Source organism: Azolla caroliniana, unplaced genomic scaffold (assembly GCF_043228905.1).
Source record: "Azolla caroliniana isolate FFs.n. ecotype wild unplaced genomic scaffold, voAzoCaro1.0.p SCAF_18, whole genome shotgun sequence".
NCBI lineage: Eukaryota > Viridiplantae > Streptophyta > Polypodiopsida > Salviniales > Salviniaceae > Azolla > Azolla caroliniana.
The window spans coordinates 196,391-215,916 of NW_028230453.1; the positions used below are offsets into that span (position 1 = coordinate 196,391).

General features: G+C 36.6%; 2 protein-coding genes across 2 annotated transcripts; both read right to left on the reverse strand.

Annotated features, from left to right (window-relative positions):
• Positions 1-676: 676 nt before the first annotated feature.
• Positions 677-5,970, reverse strand: LOC147851900 (uncharacterized). The gene is made up of 8 exons (XM_087334458.1): positions 5,642-5,970; positions 5,513-5,546; positions 4,782-4,991; positions 4,435-4,512; positions 3,909-3,974; positions 3,741-3,832; positions 1,091-1,138; positions 677-989 (listed from the first exon to the last, which is right to left on the reverse strand). The coding sequence occupies exons 1-8, from the start codon at positions 5,893-5,895 to the stop codon at positions 875-877; spliced, it is 897 nt and encodes a 298-aa protein (XP_087190584.1). The 5' UTR covers positions 5,896-5,970; the 3' UTR covers positions 677-874.
• Positions 5,971-7,359: 1,389 nt separating this feature from the next.
• LOC147851901 (uncharacterized) lies at positions 7,360-18,134 on the reverse strand. Its single transcript, XM_087334393.1, has 16 exons — positions 17,958-18,134; positions 17,498-17,604; positions 16,765-16,873; positions 16,600-16,682; positions 15,682-15,744; positions 14,063-15,222; positions 13,740-13,832; positions 13,515-13,596; positions 12,648-12,725; positions 11,930-12,220; positions 9,443-10,099; positions 9,215-9,306; positions 8,947-9,046; positions 8,542-8,796; positions 8,231-8,430; positions 7,360-7,997 (listed from the first exon to the last, which is right to left on the reverse strand). The coding sequence occupies exons 2-16, from the start codon at positions 17,600-17,602 to the stop codon at positions 7,697-7,699; spliced, it is 3,669 nt and encodes a 1,222-aa protein (XP_087190519.1). The 5' UTR covers positions 17,603-17,604; positions 17,958-18,134; the 3' UTR covers positions 7,360-7,696.
• Between the last annotated feature and the right edge of the window lie 1,392 nt (positions 18,135-19,526).

Sequence of the window (19,526 nt, forward strand, 5' to 3'; positions counted from 1 at the left end):
TTTTTGTTGGAAGATAAAAATTTTGCACTTGGAATTAAAGACCGTGTCAATGGTGGTATATTTGTCATGACTTATGTCATATTGTAGTTCCGAGTGTATTCATGATCACACTTCACAAATATATACACAATTAATGATCACTGACTGTGTGGTGTATACCTGTCTTTATTACTTGGAGATCCTATATTGTGTCATTGCCTATACTATCTTCATCAGGTGCCTCGGAAGATTTTCATTTTTGGGTATGATATTAGAGAAATATTATCACTCTTCATTTATGTTAACACAAAGGTTTGTTTTGAAGTTCTCCACATTAAGTGTAATAGGTAACATATGGTCACCATATACATACTTCAAAGAACAGATATTATTTTAATGATTAAATCCAAATGAATCTTTCAAGTCACCATCAAAAGTATTTACAATGAGCAATTGAGGTCTATAGATCAATTCGCAAAGCCAACATGAAGCATGAATGGTAAACATGTTGCTCTACAAACTTGGTGTTTTGGGGCACCCATTGATGAATCTGTGAGTGCCTCCAATGACCTACTAGCATGAGTACTGCCTAAATAAGTGTTTAAAACATCCACATTATCAAATAGTTGTTACATGTGAAGTAAACCCTAAACCCTAAACCCTTATCAAATAGTTGTTACCCATTGCCAATTCATCCTTGTATTTGCCTTGAAAAAGTGAATTGTTGAAACAATTGGCAGCTAGGTCATTGTCAAAGCTTTGTTATTTCTATGAAATTCACAATATTGTGAATCCTTTCTTTACATGCACAAAAATCATTTTCAAACTTTTCTTTTAGTTCTATATAGATTATGAAGATGTTCAAAATTTCAGAAGATTGAACATTTAAGCCAATTTAGTTCATGGGGAGAATAGGAGATGTGTATCGAGTCACACATATCTGCTTGAGATGCATAATCCCCCAAACAAGGCTATAAGCAATGAAAGTTACAATGCCCAATAAAAAATACCTGGCACACAAAAAAGAACTTATTAAGGCCCTCACTACACAAGTTGAAAGAGATCTCGATAAGTACTGTAGCTTTAACACACATATATATTACATACATACCATAGAGGTGCCAAGTTTACTGAAACATCAAGAAAAGAATATGGCCATCTACAACCAACAAAAGACTGTTAATAATTCCCCACTGACACAGAAAATTTCAATAATTCAAATACTCAAATTCAGATCTTTCCCCAATATGCACATGTAAAAACTTAGCCTTCGTTGTTCTATACCTTTGCCTACATATCTTGAAATAAATAATGATGTCCAAATTGTCCTAAAGTCAAGAATTGTCACCTTAATTCTTCCTGTTTCCTTGAAACAAAACTTTCAAGACTTGTCCTAAAGTAACAATTTTCAAGCATCAAAATGACACATGACTTGGATAGCTTGGCTTGCCTCCCCTTTGCCACTCAATTTGCGGTAAGAATATGCATTGCAATTTTCACAAATCAAGTAAACTTAAGAGAGATAGTTACATTAAACCATTACAACAACTATTAGTGCCACAAATCAAAATAAGCTTTCAGAGAATCAATCAAAATTACATGAGCTTTTACAATATTTGAACATTTTTATGTTTAATTCGGTGTAGGAAGTCTACAAGCAATGAAAATATCATCTTGGTCATCGTAGAACTCCCATGTGCCCTCATGATTCACTACCCAGAGTTGTTCAAGTTATTGTCAAAGCCTACATGTTTGAATCCCCATAGTACCCAACCCGAGAATGAGCTCTCTTGCTCGTTTTACAGTTTTTATGCATTCTCTTGCCAGATAAAACAAAATTTCGGATTTCAGCAAATTGAATGTGGACTTTTGATTTATATGCACACACTTCCTTAGCATTTCCCATGCACTGTAGCCCATCATTTCTTCTTAGTCTCCTTTAGCTTAGCAGGTCTTGAGCCCTTGCCCTTTTGTTGCTGATGGTGAGCTCTTCTAATATGAGCTATGCTTTGTTGCTGATTAAATATTTTCTGCTTTTCCATTCTTACATCCACTTCGAACAAAATCTCAAGCCTTTGTACAACATGCCCTTACTGCACTTTTCTCCCTTTGCCCATGCCATATCTTGACATTGTCTTTGCATACTCTATACAAGAATACAACGACGACTTTTGACCCTTCATACTAGCTATGGTCTCTATCAGGATTTATCGGGATTCATAGTAGTAATGGTCTTTCTGTCAAGCAGAGTTATAGATTCCCTTTGTACAACATGCTCTTACTGCACTTTTCTCCCGTTGCCCATGCCATATCTTGACATCGTCTTTGCATACTCTATACAAGGATACAATGACAACTTTTGACCCTTCATACTAGCAATGGTCTCTATCAGGATTTATTGGGATTCATAGTAGTAATGGTCTTTCTGTCAAGCAGAATTATAGATTCAATCTTCCCTTTATTCCAAATTTATTTGAGTTGAATCCATATGACTGGATGTTGGAAGGATGACTGACAGTTCCCCACAAGCATTAGAGAGAAGGTGTTTACACTTTCCAAGGAGGTCTTTTATTGATATAAAAGTTTCACTTGTTTGTTTTACCAAGATAGAATCTCAAATTGAGTAGGGTTTTAGCCATATGACAATGGATTTTGCACTATGATATCGTTCAATCCATGAGGTCAACGTCTACAGTACTCCTGAAGTATAGCTTGTGGAGCCATGGCATATGAGATAATCAACAAGATTCATGAGGAGAAGACAGCCTTCAAGGGTATTAACAATTTATTATCACCAAGTTCATGGAGCACTACATAGAAACACTTTATACAAGGTGCCATTAATTGATAAGACACAATTTACATACATTCCCCCTAACAAAAATTGCACACAGGTCCTGGAGAGAAGGTGTATACACTTTATCCAAAGTATGCATGGAGAGGGAGGACTATAAAATATTACTTTACTTCTACGGAGGTTTTCTAATGCTACAAAGTTTCACTTGTTTGTTTTACCAAGATAGAATGTCAATCTGACTACGGTTTTCGGCATATGACAATGCATTTTTTCTATGACATTGTTCAACCAATGCCTCAAGATCTAAAGTTATACTCTTGAATAACCAATTCTGGGAACACAGCATATGAGAGCATCAACAAGATCCATGGGGAGAAGACAACCCGTCAAGCATACATTAGTTTACTGTCACTGAGTTCGTGGAACAATACATAAAAACGGTACCAAAAGTGCCATTAATTGATATGGGCAAGCTCAGAGAAACACAAAACAATATATATATATATATATATACACATTCACAATGCAATGCCACATTTTGTGAATTTCACTAACGGTCTTCTATACGGCACCCCTACAATCAAGACTTTTGATATATCCATTTCATAAGTAAATTACACAAGGCACGCATCTTTGGTGACTCAATATCTTGTCCTTTCTAGTGAACAATGACAAAAAGAAGAAGACACACTCATATCAATGTTCTAGTTAATTCAACGTTGTATCTCAGCCTTAACTTATTTATAGAAATAGGCAGCCCATTTGTGTGCACAACTGGCAACCTATAGGATATATCCCTTCCCAATGTCTTAAGGTCCAACATAAGCTAAGCACCTATGAGATAACGTTCATTAGTCGTACAACATCTCAAATATCTACACATGCTTCTGATTTGTTTTGCATCAAACCATTTTCCTTCAAATAATGGATCACAAAGGTGAGATTGAGGATCACAGTGGCTTACTCTTTTTCTCCTAACGCATGTACAGTCCAAGTAAAGAATATGAAGATTGATGTATAGATGAAGAAATATGCTCCTCGAAACAAATAAAATGCCTGAAACACCATGACCAAGTTCAACCAAATCTCCTTCAAAAATCAACAATTGTCAGTGCCAAACCAATAAATGTACCATGTTATTCAGAGCAACATCTGAAAGGAGAAGAATTAAGTTGACTGCATGCATGCTCATCTCTATCTGCAAATGGAGGAGAGAATATATAATTCATCTAAATTTATTTGAATAACAAGTGATGAAGGTATTATATGAAAAGAAAGCTTTCTTATAAAGCCAATCCTTTCCTTCACGCATACCCATGCACTAGTATATGAAAGTATACCACTAGTTCATACAAAACTAGATAGATGCTGAGATCCATTACATGCAGCTTCCCAATAGAGCCAAAGGAAGGGCAGGGTATTTATAGCATGAATGTTTTGAATATATGATTAATATTTAAAAGGTGGAGATTGGTGTTCAACCCCACATAGCTTTAAAATATCAATGGAGCACATAATCTATCTAGCTTCTCATAATATATGTTATTGGAAGAGCATAGGTCAATAAATGATTAACATTATCCTTACACAAAACAGCTTTCTTCTGTACAATCTGATAAATAACACTGTACAAAATTAATGCATGAGATTGTACTCACCATATCAATAAATGAGTAGACTGGGAAAATGCAACTCCAATAGATTATGTCTGTGACTAGGGCAGCTCCAAGGGCAGTCTGAATCACAATAACTCTCATAATCTTATTTTCTGAGCTAACTGCTGTAATCGAAAAAAGTGGACGAATTACATACATAATTGCTTAAACAAAACATATAATTACTCCTTCGGGGATTTGACCAAGAGCATTTAGGGAGAATAACAAAACTTAGGGGTGATTGGGAAAATAAAGAAAACCTCTGGAGTATTCTAGGGCTTTCCCAGATGACAAAAATATAAGAACGAGAAATGGCTTGGCCAATTACAGACAAACTGTTATAGTCTTACTTGATATAGAATATGAGTTGCATATCCATCTCCACATGCTTCATCTAAAGAATTGAAGTATGTTTCTGTAATGGGATGTGATCCATTTATACTTGTTGCAAATTCTTCATCAGTCAGATGTTGATCAGTGAGCAGACCATTTGATAACACGTTCTTCTCTTCTATGTTTCTATGATGCCATATTTCTTTTATAGATGTAACAATCGCCACCTGATTCAACAGCAATTACCAATAATTACAATCAACAAGCAATATGAAAAGCATGAATGTAAACAAGCTGGAAATACAGCAAATTTTAGGCATATTTCGTAACACAAAGGTGAAGACACCATTATGCACAATTAAAAAGACGTTGAACACTAACTTTGTCCACAGAGAGGGTACATAAAGATATCCACAAAAATGTAGCGATCTTAAAACCGAGAAGAAAGCAAACACTAATAGAAGGATGAAGCCAGGCCGAAGTAAGATTTCATATGAAACTTTGTGCTCAATCATTACGTTTAAGCATGAACCCTCCATGTCAATTGGTTCTGTTTTTAATGTAGAACTGATATTTTATTTTGTTGTTTTCCGCTACCTTGAGCATTCCTTTGAGTTCCATTTCCCCAAACTCTGAGCTTTTTGGCTTTATTTCAACGCTAGAAAATGCCCATTCAGGCCAAAAAAGGTATTTGCTTTTTCATATTTAAAGTACTGATAAGGAAAGGATGTATATAATCACCACTTACCGCAAAATACAGAATAAGTATAGTAAAGCTCCACCTTCAACAACAAAAGATAGACGCATACATCAGAACAGAGAAAGATCATGAACTGGGGGAGGGAAGAGAGAGAGAGAGAGAGAGAGAGAGACTCACTGTGTATAAAACTCAAAGATGAAGGGTCCAAAGAGAACAAAATCGTAGATCAGAACCGAGGAACAATAGAGAAATGCAATGAGTCGAAGAGAGAGAAGCCATCCAAAGTGGACACGAGGATGCCATGGTTTCCAGACGCTGCATCTTGAGACATAACCATAGCGAGCTCTCTCATAAGTAAAAGCGATGGCGATGGCGACCAGTAAAGCGGCCACGACGATCACGACGCACAGCGCGAAGGGAGAGTAGGCCATGGGAAGGAAAGACAAAGAGATTTGCTTCAATGCGAAGCGAAGCGTTTGCGCGGCATGGCTAGACCGTAGGAAGCGAAGGATCCGATCCTCTGTGTGTGTGTGTGTGTGTCTCTCTCTCTCAGACGCTTTTTACTGCAGAGAGGGTTTGCAAAGCACAGATTTAGTCGAGAATTTTCAAAACTCTAAAGATTTGGCAAAACCTTTGAGAAATAATGGCCTTCTCATATTCTCAAATTACAGATATAGGCCTCCCTTCACCACCTCCCTCCCATCCTTTTTTGTAACTGACTGTAAGGTTATATACTACTTTTACACATACATGAAAAGTAAAAACCCACCAGCAAACACGCACACATATGGCAAAAGCAAGTCCCATGGCTGGACGTGATTTCCCCCAACTACATATATCTCATAAAGTGGGGTGCTAAGGGAACGTATCCACACAAAGAGTTGTGTCTCTTCTAGGGAGGCTTTCCTTGGAAGTCTTTTTTGTAGTCGTAGTTTAGATAGAGAACATATGACACACATTCCAGACTCCTCTCAAGCATGTGCTTTGTGTGACCACCTCACATTCCACTAACCACTAAACCTATAATTGACATGAGCTTACATTCGGGCAATTCCAATAGTCCCCACAAAGTTTGGGAATTCATCACAAACACGATTGTGGTCTACATCCTACAACAAAAATGGAAAAGCCAAATGAAAAAACTTTGCCGTAATGAATGTTGCTTGCTCCAACACCATGTTATAACTAATGTTCTTTGAATAACTAAAATCCATAATCCACTCAATATGATAATATTGGTTTAAATATAGTTGTTGCTACATTCTTGAGTTATTCCACGTCACATGATTTACTTTCCATTGTGGTGGGTGATACATAGTACATACACTTTTGTTAACTTCCACCACATTTCTACATGATTTAAAGGAGAATGTTTGTAATCCTTTTCCATGAAACTACCAACTTTCATTCTCTCTTGAAAATCCCAAATCCAATGTTGTTTTTATTATACTCATGCACCATTCAAATTCCAAGTAGTGGTGTATATTATCTCAAAATTATTGATTTCCTCTTGACCATCAACCTGTTCAACAAAATACTTTTGAAGTCTATGTGTGCTAACGCAATAAGATACCGTTTACACCAAAAAGAATGAAAGCAATTATCACATAATACTTCATAGGTGTAAGTAAATTATCAAATAAGTATATTTTTGCAAAAGAAGGTGATACGAGAAAACCTATATAATAATACAAACATCTCTCCTTTATCTTTCATCCTCTCTTTTTTGTAAAAGCATACAATTATATTAATTATATGTGCTACAACTTTTTCATCTTCTCTACCTACCTAGGTAGAGAGAGGGACATATTTTAAAGCCATTAGAAATCTTGAATATGCACTCAATGACATGATCCCCACATGCTCTAACATCCAAAAATTCCACATGCGAACAATACCTTTCAACTTCTTCACATAGGTTTTCACACCATGTCTACCATTGAACATGAAAGCATTACGCATATTCCAATTGTGTTGCCACTAGTAAAAGGACCACTAGTAGACACTATTTGGTATAACAAATTTTTACGCGGATTCCTCGGAGTTTAGCTAAAGCTCATCAAAGTAATAGAATCCAAAAAAAAAAATAAACCTTCATAGATCAAAATTTCAAGGGGATTCCTCTGCATTGAATGGAAATTCCTTGAAGTATAGAGCCAGCACAATATTTTATTTGATAATAAAATCACGGATCTATTACTTCAACAAGCTATTATCCAATAGCTTTGATTTTTAAAAGGATGATTGCTCTTTTATTACTCTGACTGCTTTTGCGAGCATTTCCAGTGAAGGCGGTATGGGCTGCAAACACTGCTGTAATACTCCAATAAGCTGTGGTGCCAATGGTGCCATTGCTCCGCTACAAAAACTATGCAATGTGCCATTGGCTGTGTTACGAGCCATCCTTGTTAAAGTCCTACAGTACTTATCAATACTTGATGGGAACTCATAGTTGAAAATTGTCCCCACGTTGGCAATATCAATTTGGCCCACAACTTCTGTCATTGATAAAAGCACCTCTATTTGTCCATCCCTGTTGAGGTATATGACAACACTCGGATATGTCATTGGCATGATAGCAGATACAAATTAATTTCAAAATCAGAATCGACCAAGAAAGTAGTCATAGTATTATAATTTCCTTCGATTCACAAACACAACAATAATACCTACAAACTACAAGCATATTCCCTTGTTACTTAGATTAACATATAGTAACTACATAAACAATGTTGGTTGCACAAACAATGCAAGTTTCAACTTTACCTAAACTTCTCTAGGATAAGTTGGATTGAGTTATCTTTATTGGCATCCTGACCAGCAAAATATTCCACTAAATACCCTGCTTCTTCCAAGGAACTTTTAACCTGCATAAGTGTCTTAGACTGTTGGAAAAGCACTAGCTTCCCTCCGAAGGTAGCATCAGTTGGTTTGCTCTCATGATGTGTTTTCAATAACTTAAGGAACTGCAATCAAAAGAATCAATTTACAAACAGGATATAGTATATCCAATCAAATAACTGGAAATGCAGAAAACAATGGACAAAGTTGTCTACAGCAATATATGAAATACCTACCTTCTGCAATTTCTTTTCTTCTGATACCACTACATGTATATTTTGATTTATGCATGCGCTGTGTTCCAACAAATTTTCATCTGATGCCACTCTGAATATGTGACCCACCAGTAATTTTCGACATGTAACAAACGACTTGTGTGAAATAGCCCTACTCAATAGAGCAGTTTGTGTATTTTTACCTAATTTTGATTTTATTCTTTCTAGTTGATCTCCAAAGCCACAAGAAACCAATTCTTCCAAGTCGTTTATTATCTGCAATACAATTTGGACATGTAAGGTACTACTCCATGCGAGGTTTCCAGAAATTATTTATGTGAAAGAAGGACAATCTTGAATCCCTTCACAGAAAGCTAGTATACACCAAACACATACCAAAGAAGAGCATATTGAAATATAGCATACCATGAAAGAAACATTTGAGATAGAAATAATGCCGGCAGAAAGTAGATCGCAAAGTCTTTCAGGTGTTGCAATCAAGATCTCAGGTGATACGTGGGATAACCTAGAACACAAAGAAAGTGTTCAGAAGTCACCAGCAAGTTGTGAACAAAATAATTTCCAGGATCAGAATTTATCAGCATTGCAATTTTTGGCCTATCATACTTTGTAGCTGTTTGCTCGCTGTAATTACAACCATTAACGATTAACATGCTCTTAAAGGATGCAGTACCCTTCAATTTGATGCTGAAGAGGAGTTCCAGTGTGTAAACTCACGGCATGAAAACCTACATGTGGCTTGATCAACTTACAAATGTTCCTTGCCTAAAAAGAAGAAAAACAACAGAATCTTAAAATAGAATTATAACCTAATTTATGAGTGAATAAATATGTATTTCCCAAACAAATATACTACTACTAATAGTATTAGCCGCAACATTAATCAATGTAAAAAACTCACTTCTGAAGCATATTCTTTGCTCTGCACAATAAACAGCACAATTGGATTTATGCATCCTGTCTCAGAAATTCGTTTTGCAGAAATATGTGATACAGCAGCTAATACACTACATGCAGCAGTATATTTGCTAGAGGTTTTTCCAGTTGCAAGCACATCATAGCCAGATCCACATGCCTCCCAAAACAGCTTATCCCACTCCATCACAACAGATGTCATGTTTGTATTCATGCTCAGTTCAATCATATCATAATCCTCATCTCCTGAAGACCCTAGCACGTTTGCATTGACAAGAGCACATAGCACTGTTTCAAAAGTTTCCATTCCAGATGGAGCCCATAAACCATCCTTCTTCACGCACTTTTCAAGAGCTGGTCTCCATTTCACTAGCTTTCTCTTTGCACTGAGTCCATTATTACGGTCTCTTTTAAATGATGAGTTCTTGGATCCAGAAACATGAGGCAGTTTGACCGCCGATGCCTTAAGGTCCTTTATTTCTATTCTGTTGATTTTTAAGTCTGGATTTTCTTTACCATTCAAAAGAGTTTTTACATCATCCTTTCCATATTCTGCCTTCTTCTTTACTTTTGTATTTCCTAGCTTCTCTTTGTACAGATCATTGAAAGGATCATCAAGAGTAGGAAGTGTATAACACATTCCCTGTAAAACAATCACAAACTGTTATATTCTCTACATTTTCTGCAGGGCAATATCTAGATGCACTTCAGAGTAAGACAAGAAAATTTTATTTTATAGAAAATAATTTGATTTCCATTTATAATTTGCAGTACATAATATCTAGCAGCACACAGAATGAAAATTTCTAACACCAAACAGCCAAAACGAGAATGAATATAGTGAAAATTCATACAAATATTAACTTGCCAAAAGCCAACCTATAAAAATTATACCCTAAAGAACATATTCTTTCAAGGAACACAGCAAGAATAACGTACATAGTACATACACAATAACAGCATAATGAGAAAAAATCCTTCAACTTATACAATAACAGCATAATGAACAAACACCCTTCAAGATTTAGTATTCTGTAGATTTTGGCAAGATTTTCATCTTGTAGAAAGCATTAAACTCCTAGATATCATTGTCCCTGCCTAGCGATTACGTCAAGATTCATATACAAGAAGGGGTGCTTCTTTTAGAATGCTTTAGATTCCTCGATATTGTTGTTCATGCCCAAACATTACATCCAGATTCATATGCAAAAATAACCACAGGGATTGCTTCTTGCAGAGGGAATCAGATTCTTTGTTACATCCAGATTCATATACAAGAATCACAAGGATTGTTTCTTGTAGAATGCATTAGACTCCTGGCAAGCGTTCATGCCGAAAGATATGTTCGGATTACATTGGCAATGATTACAGTCAAAAAATTAAAGACATTAAAAGAATCTGAGAAACTACTTGGGGTAATTTGGATATTACTGCAATCTGTCTACCAAGATATCCACTATTATGGAAAGAAGTTCCAATGCAGTTTTTATTGTCCACCATAACTTAAATAGAGTTGGTACTAAAATCATTAAGTTCATTTGCTATGGAACTTTACATGCAGAACCACCTTCTTATAGCAAGTTACCACTTACAGAGTGTAATCCCAGTTGGTTGCACAGTTGCAGCTATTCTACCACCAGCTATCTTTTCGAATTGATCAATCTTTTCGTCTTTACAGACAATCAAACCATATCTACCATGGTCAATTGCCAGTCCACGGTTAAGGGTACAAACCTTCACCTTGTTTTTGTCATAAACACTATTATAACAAATTTATTCCTAAATTATGTGACATCATTTTATTGAATTAATGATTTTGACAAAGCCAACTCTGATACTTTTTTTATCAGACATCATCTTGGTGTTTGATTGAAAGGATCTCATTTGTTTAGAGATCTTTTGCTAAATAATAATATCACTTTCTTTAATAACTGCAATTCAGGGTTCAAATTGACACTTATATCTAGTTGGCATTGTCCTGATCAACCACAAAACCCAGAAACTCCTGCTTACTCATACCTGATATTGCATCCAAGTTACAATCTTAGGAATATTCAGTGGTATGGGATGCTAATGGCGTTTAAGATCCATCTCAATTCCTTCGCTCGGATGTGGCTGGATGGAAAATTGCCCTTAATCTATTTCTTTCCTCTAAATATATGACTATTTGTGATTAATCATCAGTTGTGTCCTTAACACGTGTACTCTAAACTTACACACAAAAGTAGATAGAATATCACCCAAAAATGGTGAAGACTAAACGTCCGAATTTCAGTGGCAATTGACTGAATGTAGTGAACCACAATTGAAACAAATCCAACATAGAAGATGGATCTCAGCCTCTCAAATGAGGCATTCATTGTCGCGGTTTTGTTTCCTAGAGAGAGAGAGAGATTGAGAACATGAAAAAGCTAAGCAGGACATTTCGAGAAGGCATGATTTCGGAGAGGGAGATGGATAATATTGAGCATACCTCACAAGCTCGGCGACGGCCGACTTTGCGTCTGTATCTTGCTGCTTGGACGCCAGTGGAGAAGTCGACAGTGTTTCTGAGGCGCTTGCGAGCTGCCTTCGTCCGCTTCTTCGCCAAATACTCCTCGGTTCTTCCCATTCCGCGCAGAGATTGAGAGAGAAGAGAGAGTAGTCTGCGCTCTTCTCTCTGTTTTGTTGTCTCCCGCGATGTCCGTCCGTCTATCTGTCTGTCTGTCTGTCTGTTTGTCTGTCTCAGTGTTTTATCGTTGGGTGGGGTGGGGTGGGGGGGTCTCTAAGAAGAAAACCTTGCAGCCTCCTTCTTCATCAATCAATGAGAAGCCCTAATAAATCCCATGGGCCTCCACCAAAAGAACATATTACTAACCAACCACCACACTCTCGTCTCTACTCCCCATCCCTCGTCTAGACATATAGAAGGAAAGGACATTGCATTTTGGTAAAAATCTCATTCGTTTTGCCTACCCACCCCTTGCTGATGTGCAATACTAGAATGCTTTGAGATGCTTTAATTCCGTCATTTTTGCCACTAGGAACACGATACAGACAATTGACCTGGGCAAGCATGATGAGATATGATTGTAGAACATGTTTCAATCAAGTTGTTCTTGATAATGGCCAAGACAAGTTTGAATAGGGGGGACCTCATATTGAATAGATAGATAGTGCACCAAATTGTATGTGCACAATCAATCACTTACTTGCCATGGATAATCTGTTAATTCAAGGAACCATGGCTTAGATATAGCTCTCAATCTATATGTGTTCTCCCAATTCACCTATTTTTTATTCATACATATCTAGCAAATAACAATGTTGTAAATTTTTTAGACTATAAATCCACAATGCTCTTATACAATCCTACAATGTATTCCGATAGTTTTTAAAAATTGACTGTGTGGAGGTAAAGTTTTAAGGATTCTGTGGTAGATGAAGTTGATGCCATGTGGAATGCATTGGTTGTACAATGTGTTTATTGTAGACCACAATCAATATGAAATTCAATCTATGTTTAAGTATTTGTCAATCACTTGATGTGGGTGATGTATTTATGTGTTGATTGTTGGTTTCACAACTAATTTGTAGAAAGCCTTTTCTCTTGTTGACCTTTGAAATATCAAATTGGACCAATGTATATTTATCCTTCAATGTTATTTAGTGTTAGCCATAAATAGATACTTGGTTTACTTTTATTTAAGAATTTGTCAGACACGAGCACGTGGTGGATATATGTACATACATTTGTAAAGATTCAAAATATGAAGAAGTTTTCACTTTGTGGCACCATTATTTGCCCGTCAAAAGCTCATGAGTAAACAGCTATGATGCCCCTAATATCAGCACCAATTAAGTATCGTTGAGACAATAAACTCTTCCATATTGCCCTTATGTTGCATTTTCTCACAAAAAAAAAGGCTTCTTCAGACATACATATATGTATAATGCAATGGAGGATTGAGATATTAATGGCAAATAGTAATGGAGAATCATCAGAAATATATATGCCCTTACTCTAATGACATACGTAATTAGGTCATTTGCCATTTATGTGGACCATTCTTCATAACCATGAAAACCACATATTCTGCTTGCCCTCTAGATATGAACCAACAGTGAGCAGCCATATAAAGATGAAGTGGAACCTCTAACCTAAATAGAAGATAAACATTAGAAGGTTAATCCTTGAAATATTATTTTGGATCCTTGGGAGTACATACATGAGCTAAACGAATCATCAGAAATATATATGCCCTTAATCTAATGACATTAGGTCATTTGCCATTTATGTGGACCATTCTTCATAACCATGAAAACCCACATATTCTGCTTGCCCTCTAGATATGAACCAACAGTGGGCAGCCATATAAAGAAGTGGAACCTCTAACCTAAATAGAAGATAAACATTAGAAGGTTAATATTGACAAAAGCTCTCAACCTTGAAATATTATTTTGGATCCTTGGGAGTACATACATGAGCTAAACGAATCATAGTCAGGGCAGGGACAAGTTTAGTTGTTTTCCCCAGCTTTGTATTGGGATGATGAAACACCTTTTTTTACATAAACTTTTGAATGCTTCATTAGGCCATTTTCCACATCCCAATAAGAATTAATGAAGTATGGAACTCTCTGATGTTACAAGCTCTCTTAAAGCTAGCCGCAGATCATTAATCCCTTGTTCTAATGGAGCACAAACAGGTACAATAAGCACAGAAGGCAGCCGACTCCTCAGCTCTTGAAGACCCTCTGAGGCCCCTTTTTCATCAATTTTAGTACCAACTATTATAGTGGGCTTATGAGAGAGTCCTGGTTGATACATTTCAAGCTCAAATTTTAGGTCTTCAAACTGAATCCATGGCGGAGAACCAGCATTATTACCACTACCACCCGACAAGTCTATAACAAAAGCAAGCACTTTTGTCCTCTCAACATGCCTTAGAAAGTCGTGACCAAGACCAACGTTCTTGTGTGCACCCTTGATAAGCCCCGGGATATCAGCAACAGTAATGGAAAAATAGTCTTCAAATTCGAGTTTTCCTAAGTTAGGTCTCAAAGTTGTAAAAGCATAATGCCCAACCTTGGGTTTGGCTCGAGATATAGCACCTAAAAGAGTACTTTTTCCAGCATTTGGTGCACCGACAAATCCTACATCAGCTATAGTTTTGAGTTCAAGTGCCAGATACGCATGTGTTCCCAGATGTCCTTCTTCATGTTCTCGGCTGGGTAGTTTCTTTTTTGATCCAACTCCTCTGGCCATGGATGCATTACCACGACCACCTTCTCCACCCAATGCAACTGTAAGGGTTTCTCCTGCTTTCACAAGTTCTGCCACAAACTTTGGCTTCATTTTAACTTGAGTGGAGTCTTCTTCCTCGTCGTCATCATTGTCACTTTCACTATCTTCAATAACTTCACCATTAGAGAGTTCACTAGCATCATCATCTACTTCTAAGCTTGATAACCCACTACTATCATCAGCTTCATGCATTTTGCTATGCTTTTGGGGCTCTTCTATCATGTGCTCCTTCCTTTCTTCCAAATTGTTATTGTGATTTTCTAGACATTTACTGAATGATCTGTTAGCCAACCCATTGCTATCATCTGCATCATGCATATGGCTATACCTTTGAGGCTCTTCAAGCACTGTCTCCCCGTTTTCTTCCTGGGTGCTATGATTATTTTGTGGAATTGCATTGAATGATTTGTCATTTTCGATCATTAATGGAATCTCACCATCTATCAAGTGAATGACTGTTCCCATGGGCACCCGGATAATCTAAAAAACCAAGTAATCACAACAAGTAAACACATTACATATCCACAACTACCACAAAAAACCAACCACGACATAATAATCACTAGTGCCATGTGTAATTATTCTCTATGACAAGCTTACCTCAAGATGTATGAATGGTTTCAAATAGTTCATGCATACTGTCAGCTATGGATGCATGTCATTTCAACTTATGTTGTCTATGTCCAAGCATGGATGTTAATGCATACATTGGATCCATTAACAATTAGAAGAAAGCCGTGAAGATGATAGCCACTAAGAGGATAAATGTTATTCAGAAGATGGCCATGAATTCAAAGCCATTAAGTGATAGACATTTGCGTGGTTATTATGTGATAGAGACTAAAATTTAAGATTATTATTGCTGTTTTGGATCCTTGAGGTTTTGAACAGATATACTTTCCACTGGTAAAATGAACATGGTTAGAAAGTTGAATGTACCTTGTCCTCACCTCGACTTCCGATTCGTTTTTTTGAAGAACCTGCCCCTCCATTCTTTGCATTCTGCAATATCAAATGGCCCATTAACTTTCTTTCCCAGCATAATTTATGTTAAATGATAAATATTTCCAAATGCACACTCATGGCATCATCAAGCATGAAAAAAACCATGCTAATAATACAGCCTTTGTGATGGAAAATACATGAAGAATGGATTCTAAATGTGTCATACAGAAAAACATGCTTTCCCAATGTCCTAACTTGTAGTAGGAAATTCCATCATGCATAAGTTAAATCATATAATATTTTGCCACAATAACTCAGAATTATTGAACACTAGAATGACCCATGCATCAAAGCATGCCATACCAAATGTGGATGAACTCATGAGACTAGTTTCAAGAGTCCCTGACTGGTTCAATGAACTCATTTTCACCATTCCACCTAACTCTCACATGCAACTCTTGCCAACATCTACTTTGAGACGTCAAAATTCACGTTTTCATTCAGCCAATCTTTATACTTTTGCTAAGTCCCAAAAGATATAAGTAGAATATATTTGGTGAATGTTTCTAGTCATTATATGAATATGGTGACCTAATCCTCATTTTATCGTAATCATTTTTTGTGATTTTTTACCTCACTTTGAGTTTTCCTGCCAGTAATATAATATGAGTGCGTGTGCCAAAAGTCCAAACACTCAAAGGCCCACAAACAAATGCCCAAATACTCCAAAGGCTCTTTAATATAAAATTTTAGGCCTAGATGTGCCCAAAAAAAGTGGCATCCATTCTATTTTCTTTCACAAATAAAAAGTCTATCCAAAAATATTACAGCTATTTTACAATAATTCTATAATTATTATACTCTTTAAGAATTGGAGGTTCTCTAGAATAGGGCACGGAAGTTTGAACATACAAAATGGTGTTGGAGGTGACTGTAGTCCCAAATCTCATCTGTGCATAAAAACACAACATCACCACCTCTACCTCCACGTCCACCTGAGAAGCATACAAGCAACAATGGTCATGTAAAGAGGCAAGTTAAAAAATAAAAACTAAACAAGTTTTGATAAGATCATACCGTCAGCTTCCCCGAATCGATCATGCCTGCTCTTTCTAAAGCTTGTGCAGCCATCCCCTCCATTACCACCCTTTACATGGATTTGTTTTCTATCAATCATCTTTCGTTCCTATTACACCAGTGAATTATGATGAATATGATTTAGCTCAATAAAATATTTAAATATTAAGAGCACAATTTATGTATTGAAGGTGCATTTACGGCATATGGATAGTTTAAAATAGGCACAAATTATAGTTATTACTAGAGTATCAAGGCACTCAGAGTGATATCAACAGAATGAGTAATTGATATTCTCTTCTTGGGCCACCAAATGCACAAAACACTGTTATTTGATCTAATTTGCAGAAGTTGTGATCACGACATCGTCAAAAAACATCTATGACAACCACCTGTCTGCAAGTGTATAAAACATGTGCATGTACAAGCTACAGTCCAAGGTGTGCACACTTCAACAAATGCCGTTTCATGAGAATGCTTATACAAGCTGTGAATCAAGATATCAATAGCTCAAAAGCTATTGAACCATGAGAATGGAAATAGTTGCGACCACCTCCACAATTCTTTCTAAAACACACACAACTTATTTGCTTCGAGTTAGTGCACATATTCTACACACATGATTGGATGCTAAAATTCTTATTACAGAAAAAAAGGGCTCATCAAAAAATTTGTTTCAAAATTTGGATATCCACTAAAAGTTTCTGGAAAGGATTGGAATGAAGCCACATACCTGCAAGGGAGCTGACTTATATTCCCTCTTGCATCCAAATCCTTTGCCTAACCAGCATATCTTTTCTGAGTGAAAACATTTTGCTAACCAAGTGCCTCTGAACATCTCTGTATAGAAACACGTAACAATAAAACACACAATAATCATCTTTTCTTGAATAAAACATCGTAATGGGCACATTGGCATATCAACAGAGAAAAGGATTAATGTTCAATTTTTAAGAAAACTTAAGGGGCTACGAGAATGCACATAAAACATGGCATGGCTCCAGTTTGAGCTGTGAAAAACGAACAAAAAAATAAAGTGTTTTCCTTTTGACCAAGAATCACCAAACCTTTCAGTTACCGACCTCATGATCTAGTGGTAACTTGTGCGATGCTACAGATGGATTTCCTGTGTTATGATAAGAGAAAATGCATTGTAAGACATAAAGAAAGATGTGTCAACAAAACAAAGATACCCGAGAGCAAGCAATATGTGGCTGACTAGAACCAACTCTGTTGAATCAAATCCTTCTGCTCCTTCTTGACGTAGAATCACACTACTGAGTATGCTTGCTTATGTAGCGTTTGCATGTTTTCGGCTCGTTTGCTTGCAATTTTTTGCTTGTCTCTTCCTCGCTGAAGCACCACAGTGAAACGCGGTGTCCTAATGATTTGGCAATCCAGGGGTATTCGTGTAAATATCCCAAACATGAGGGGGGTGTGTGTGTGTGTGTGTGTGAGAGAGAGAGAGAGAGAGAGAGAGAGAGAGACTCGTCTCAACCCCTACGTTCCACACTGGCATCTAGTGAAATAGAGATATATATGAAGTATATAATAGAGAGGTGAGAAAATTGGGTTTCAAACCCAAGACACAATGCTTGTAGTGTTATCGACTTACCACTAAGGTAAGCTAATTACGATAATAATAAAGAGAGAGAGAGAGACCAGGAGGTCATGGGTTCAATCCCTACTTTCCACAGTGGCGTCTAGTAAATTAAGATATATTTATGGATTAATAGAGAGGTGAGAAGATTGGGTTTTGAACCCAAGATGTAGTGCTAGTAGGGTATTAACTTACTACTAAGGTAAGCTAATTACAGTAAAAAAGAGAGGCCAAATGGATGTAGCTCAATTTATCATGGGTTCAACCTACATTCCACACTGGCATCTCGTAAATTAGGAGATATGTATGGAATTATAGAATAATAGAGATGTGATAAAATTGGGTTTCATACCCATGGCATCTAGTAAATTAGGAGATATGTACGGAATTATAGAATAATAGAGATGTGATAAAATTGGGTTTCATACCCAAGACGTAGTGCTAGTTGTCTAATGACACCATTATGGTAAGCTAATTACGATAGAACAAAATAGAGAGAGTTGCCAAATGGAGATCAAAAACTCGGGGTTAATGGAGATCAAAAGCTCGTGGTTCAACCCCGACATTCCACAATGGCATATGCTAAATTAGATATTTATGGAATAATATAGAGGTGAGAAATTTGACTTTCAAACCCAATACATAGTGCTAGAAGTCTAAAAACTTACTTGTAAGGTAAGTGAATTACAATGAAAGGAGTAACTCAAATGGTAAGGTTGCCCAATAGAGAACAGGTGATCATGGGTTCAACCCCTACATTCCACAATGTCTTGATTTATCACAAAGCCCAAATGGATGTAACTCACTTGGTAAGGTTGCCCAATAGAGAACATGTGATCATGGGTTCAACCCCTACATTCCACAATGGCATGTAGTGAATTAAGAGATATGTCCCTATTGATATGGAACCAACCAAGTCTGTAAACTCACATGGATGTGCTTGTGCCACCACCAACTCTTTGAAAATTCTTAAATCAATGTTGAATCATGAGAGATGTACCAATACTCATAGTTACAAAAATATTGTAGTGTCGAGAAAAATGAAATTTCTTAGAAACATATGACATGATCATCCCTTTGTGTAGAGCACGACAATATATTATATAGTGTTTGGATACATGAAAGTTCTTAAAAGTGTATGGCACAATCATCCCTTCGTGTA

Coding starts and splice junctions, on each gene's coding strand:
- LOC147851900 (XM_087334458.1), bottom strand. CDS start 5,895: ATGGCCTACTCTCCCTTCGCGCTGTGCGTCGTGATCGTCGTGGCCGCT. Junction 5,547..5,641: donor ATCTTTGAGTTTTATACACA/GTGAGTCTCTCT, acceptor TTGTTGTTGAAG/GTGGAGCTTTACTATACTTA. Junction 4,513..4,781: donor CAACTCATATTCTATATCAA/GTAAGACTATAA, acceptor ATTGTGATTCAG/ACTGCCCTTGGAGCTGCCCT.
- LOC147851901 (XM_087334393.1), bottom strand. CDS start 17,602: ATGTTCAGAGGCACTTGGTTAGCAAAATGTTTTCACTCAGAAAAGATA. Junction 16,683..16,764: donor TCGATTCGGGGAAGCTGACG/GTATGATCTTAT, acceptor TATGCTTCTCAG/GTGGACGTGGAGGTAGAGGT. Junction 12,221..12,647: donor TAACAGATTATCCATGGCAA/GTAAGTGATTGA, acceptor TTTTCTTCTTAG/AGACCCCCCCACCCCACCCC.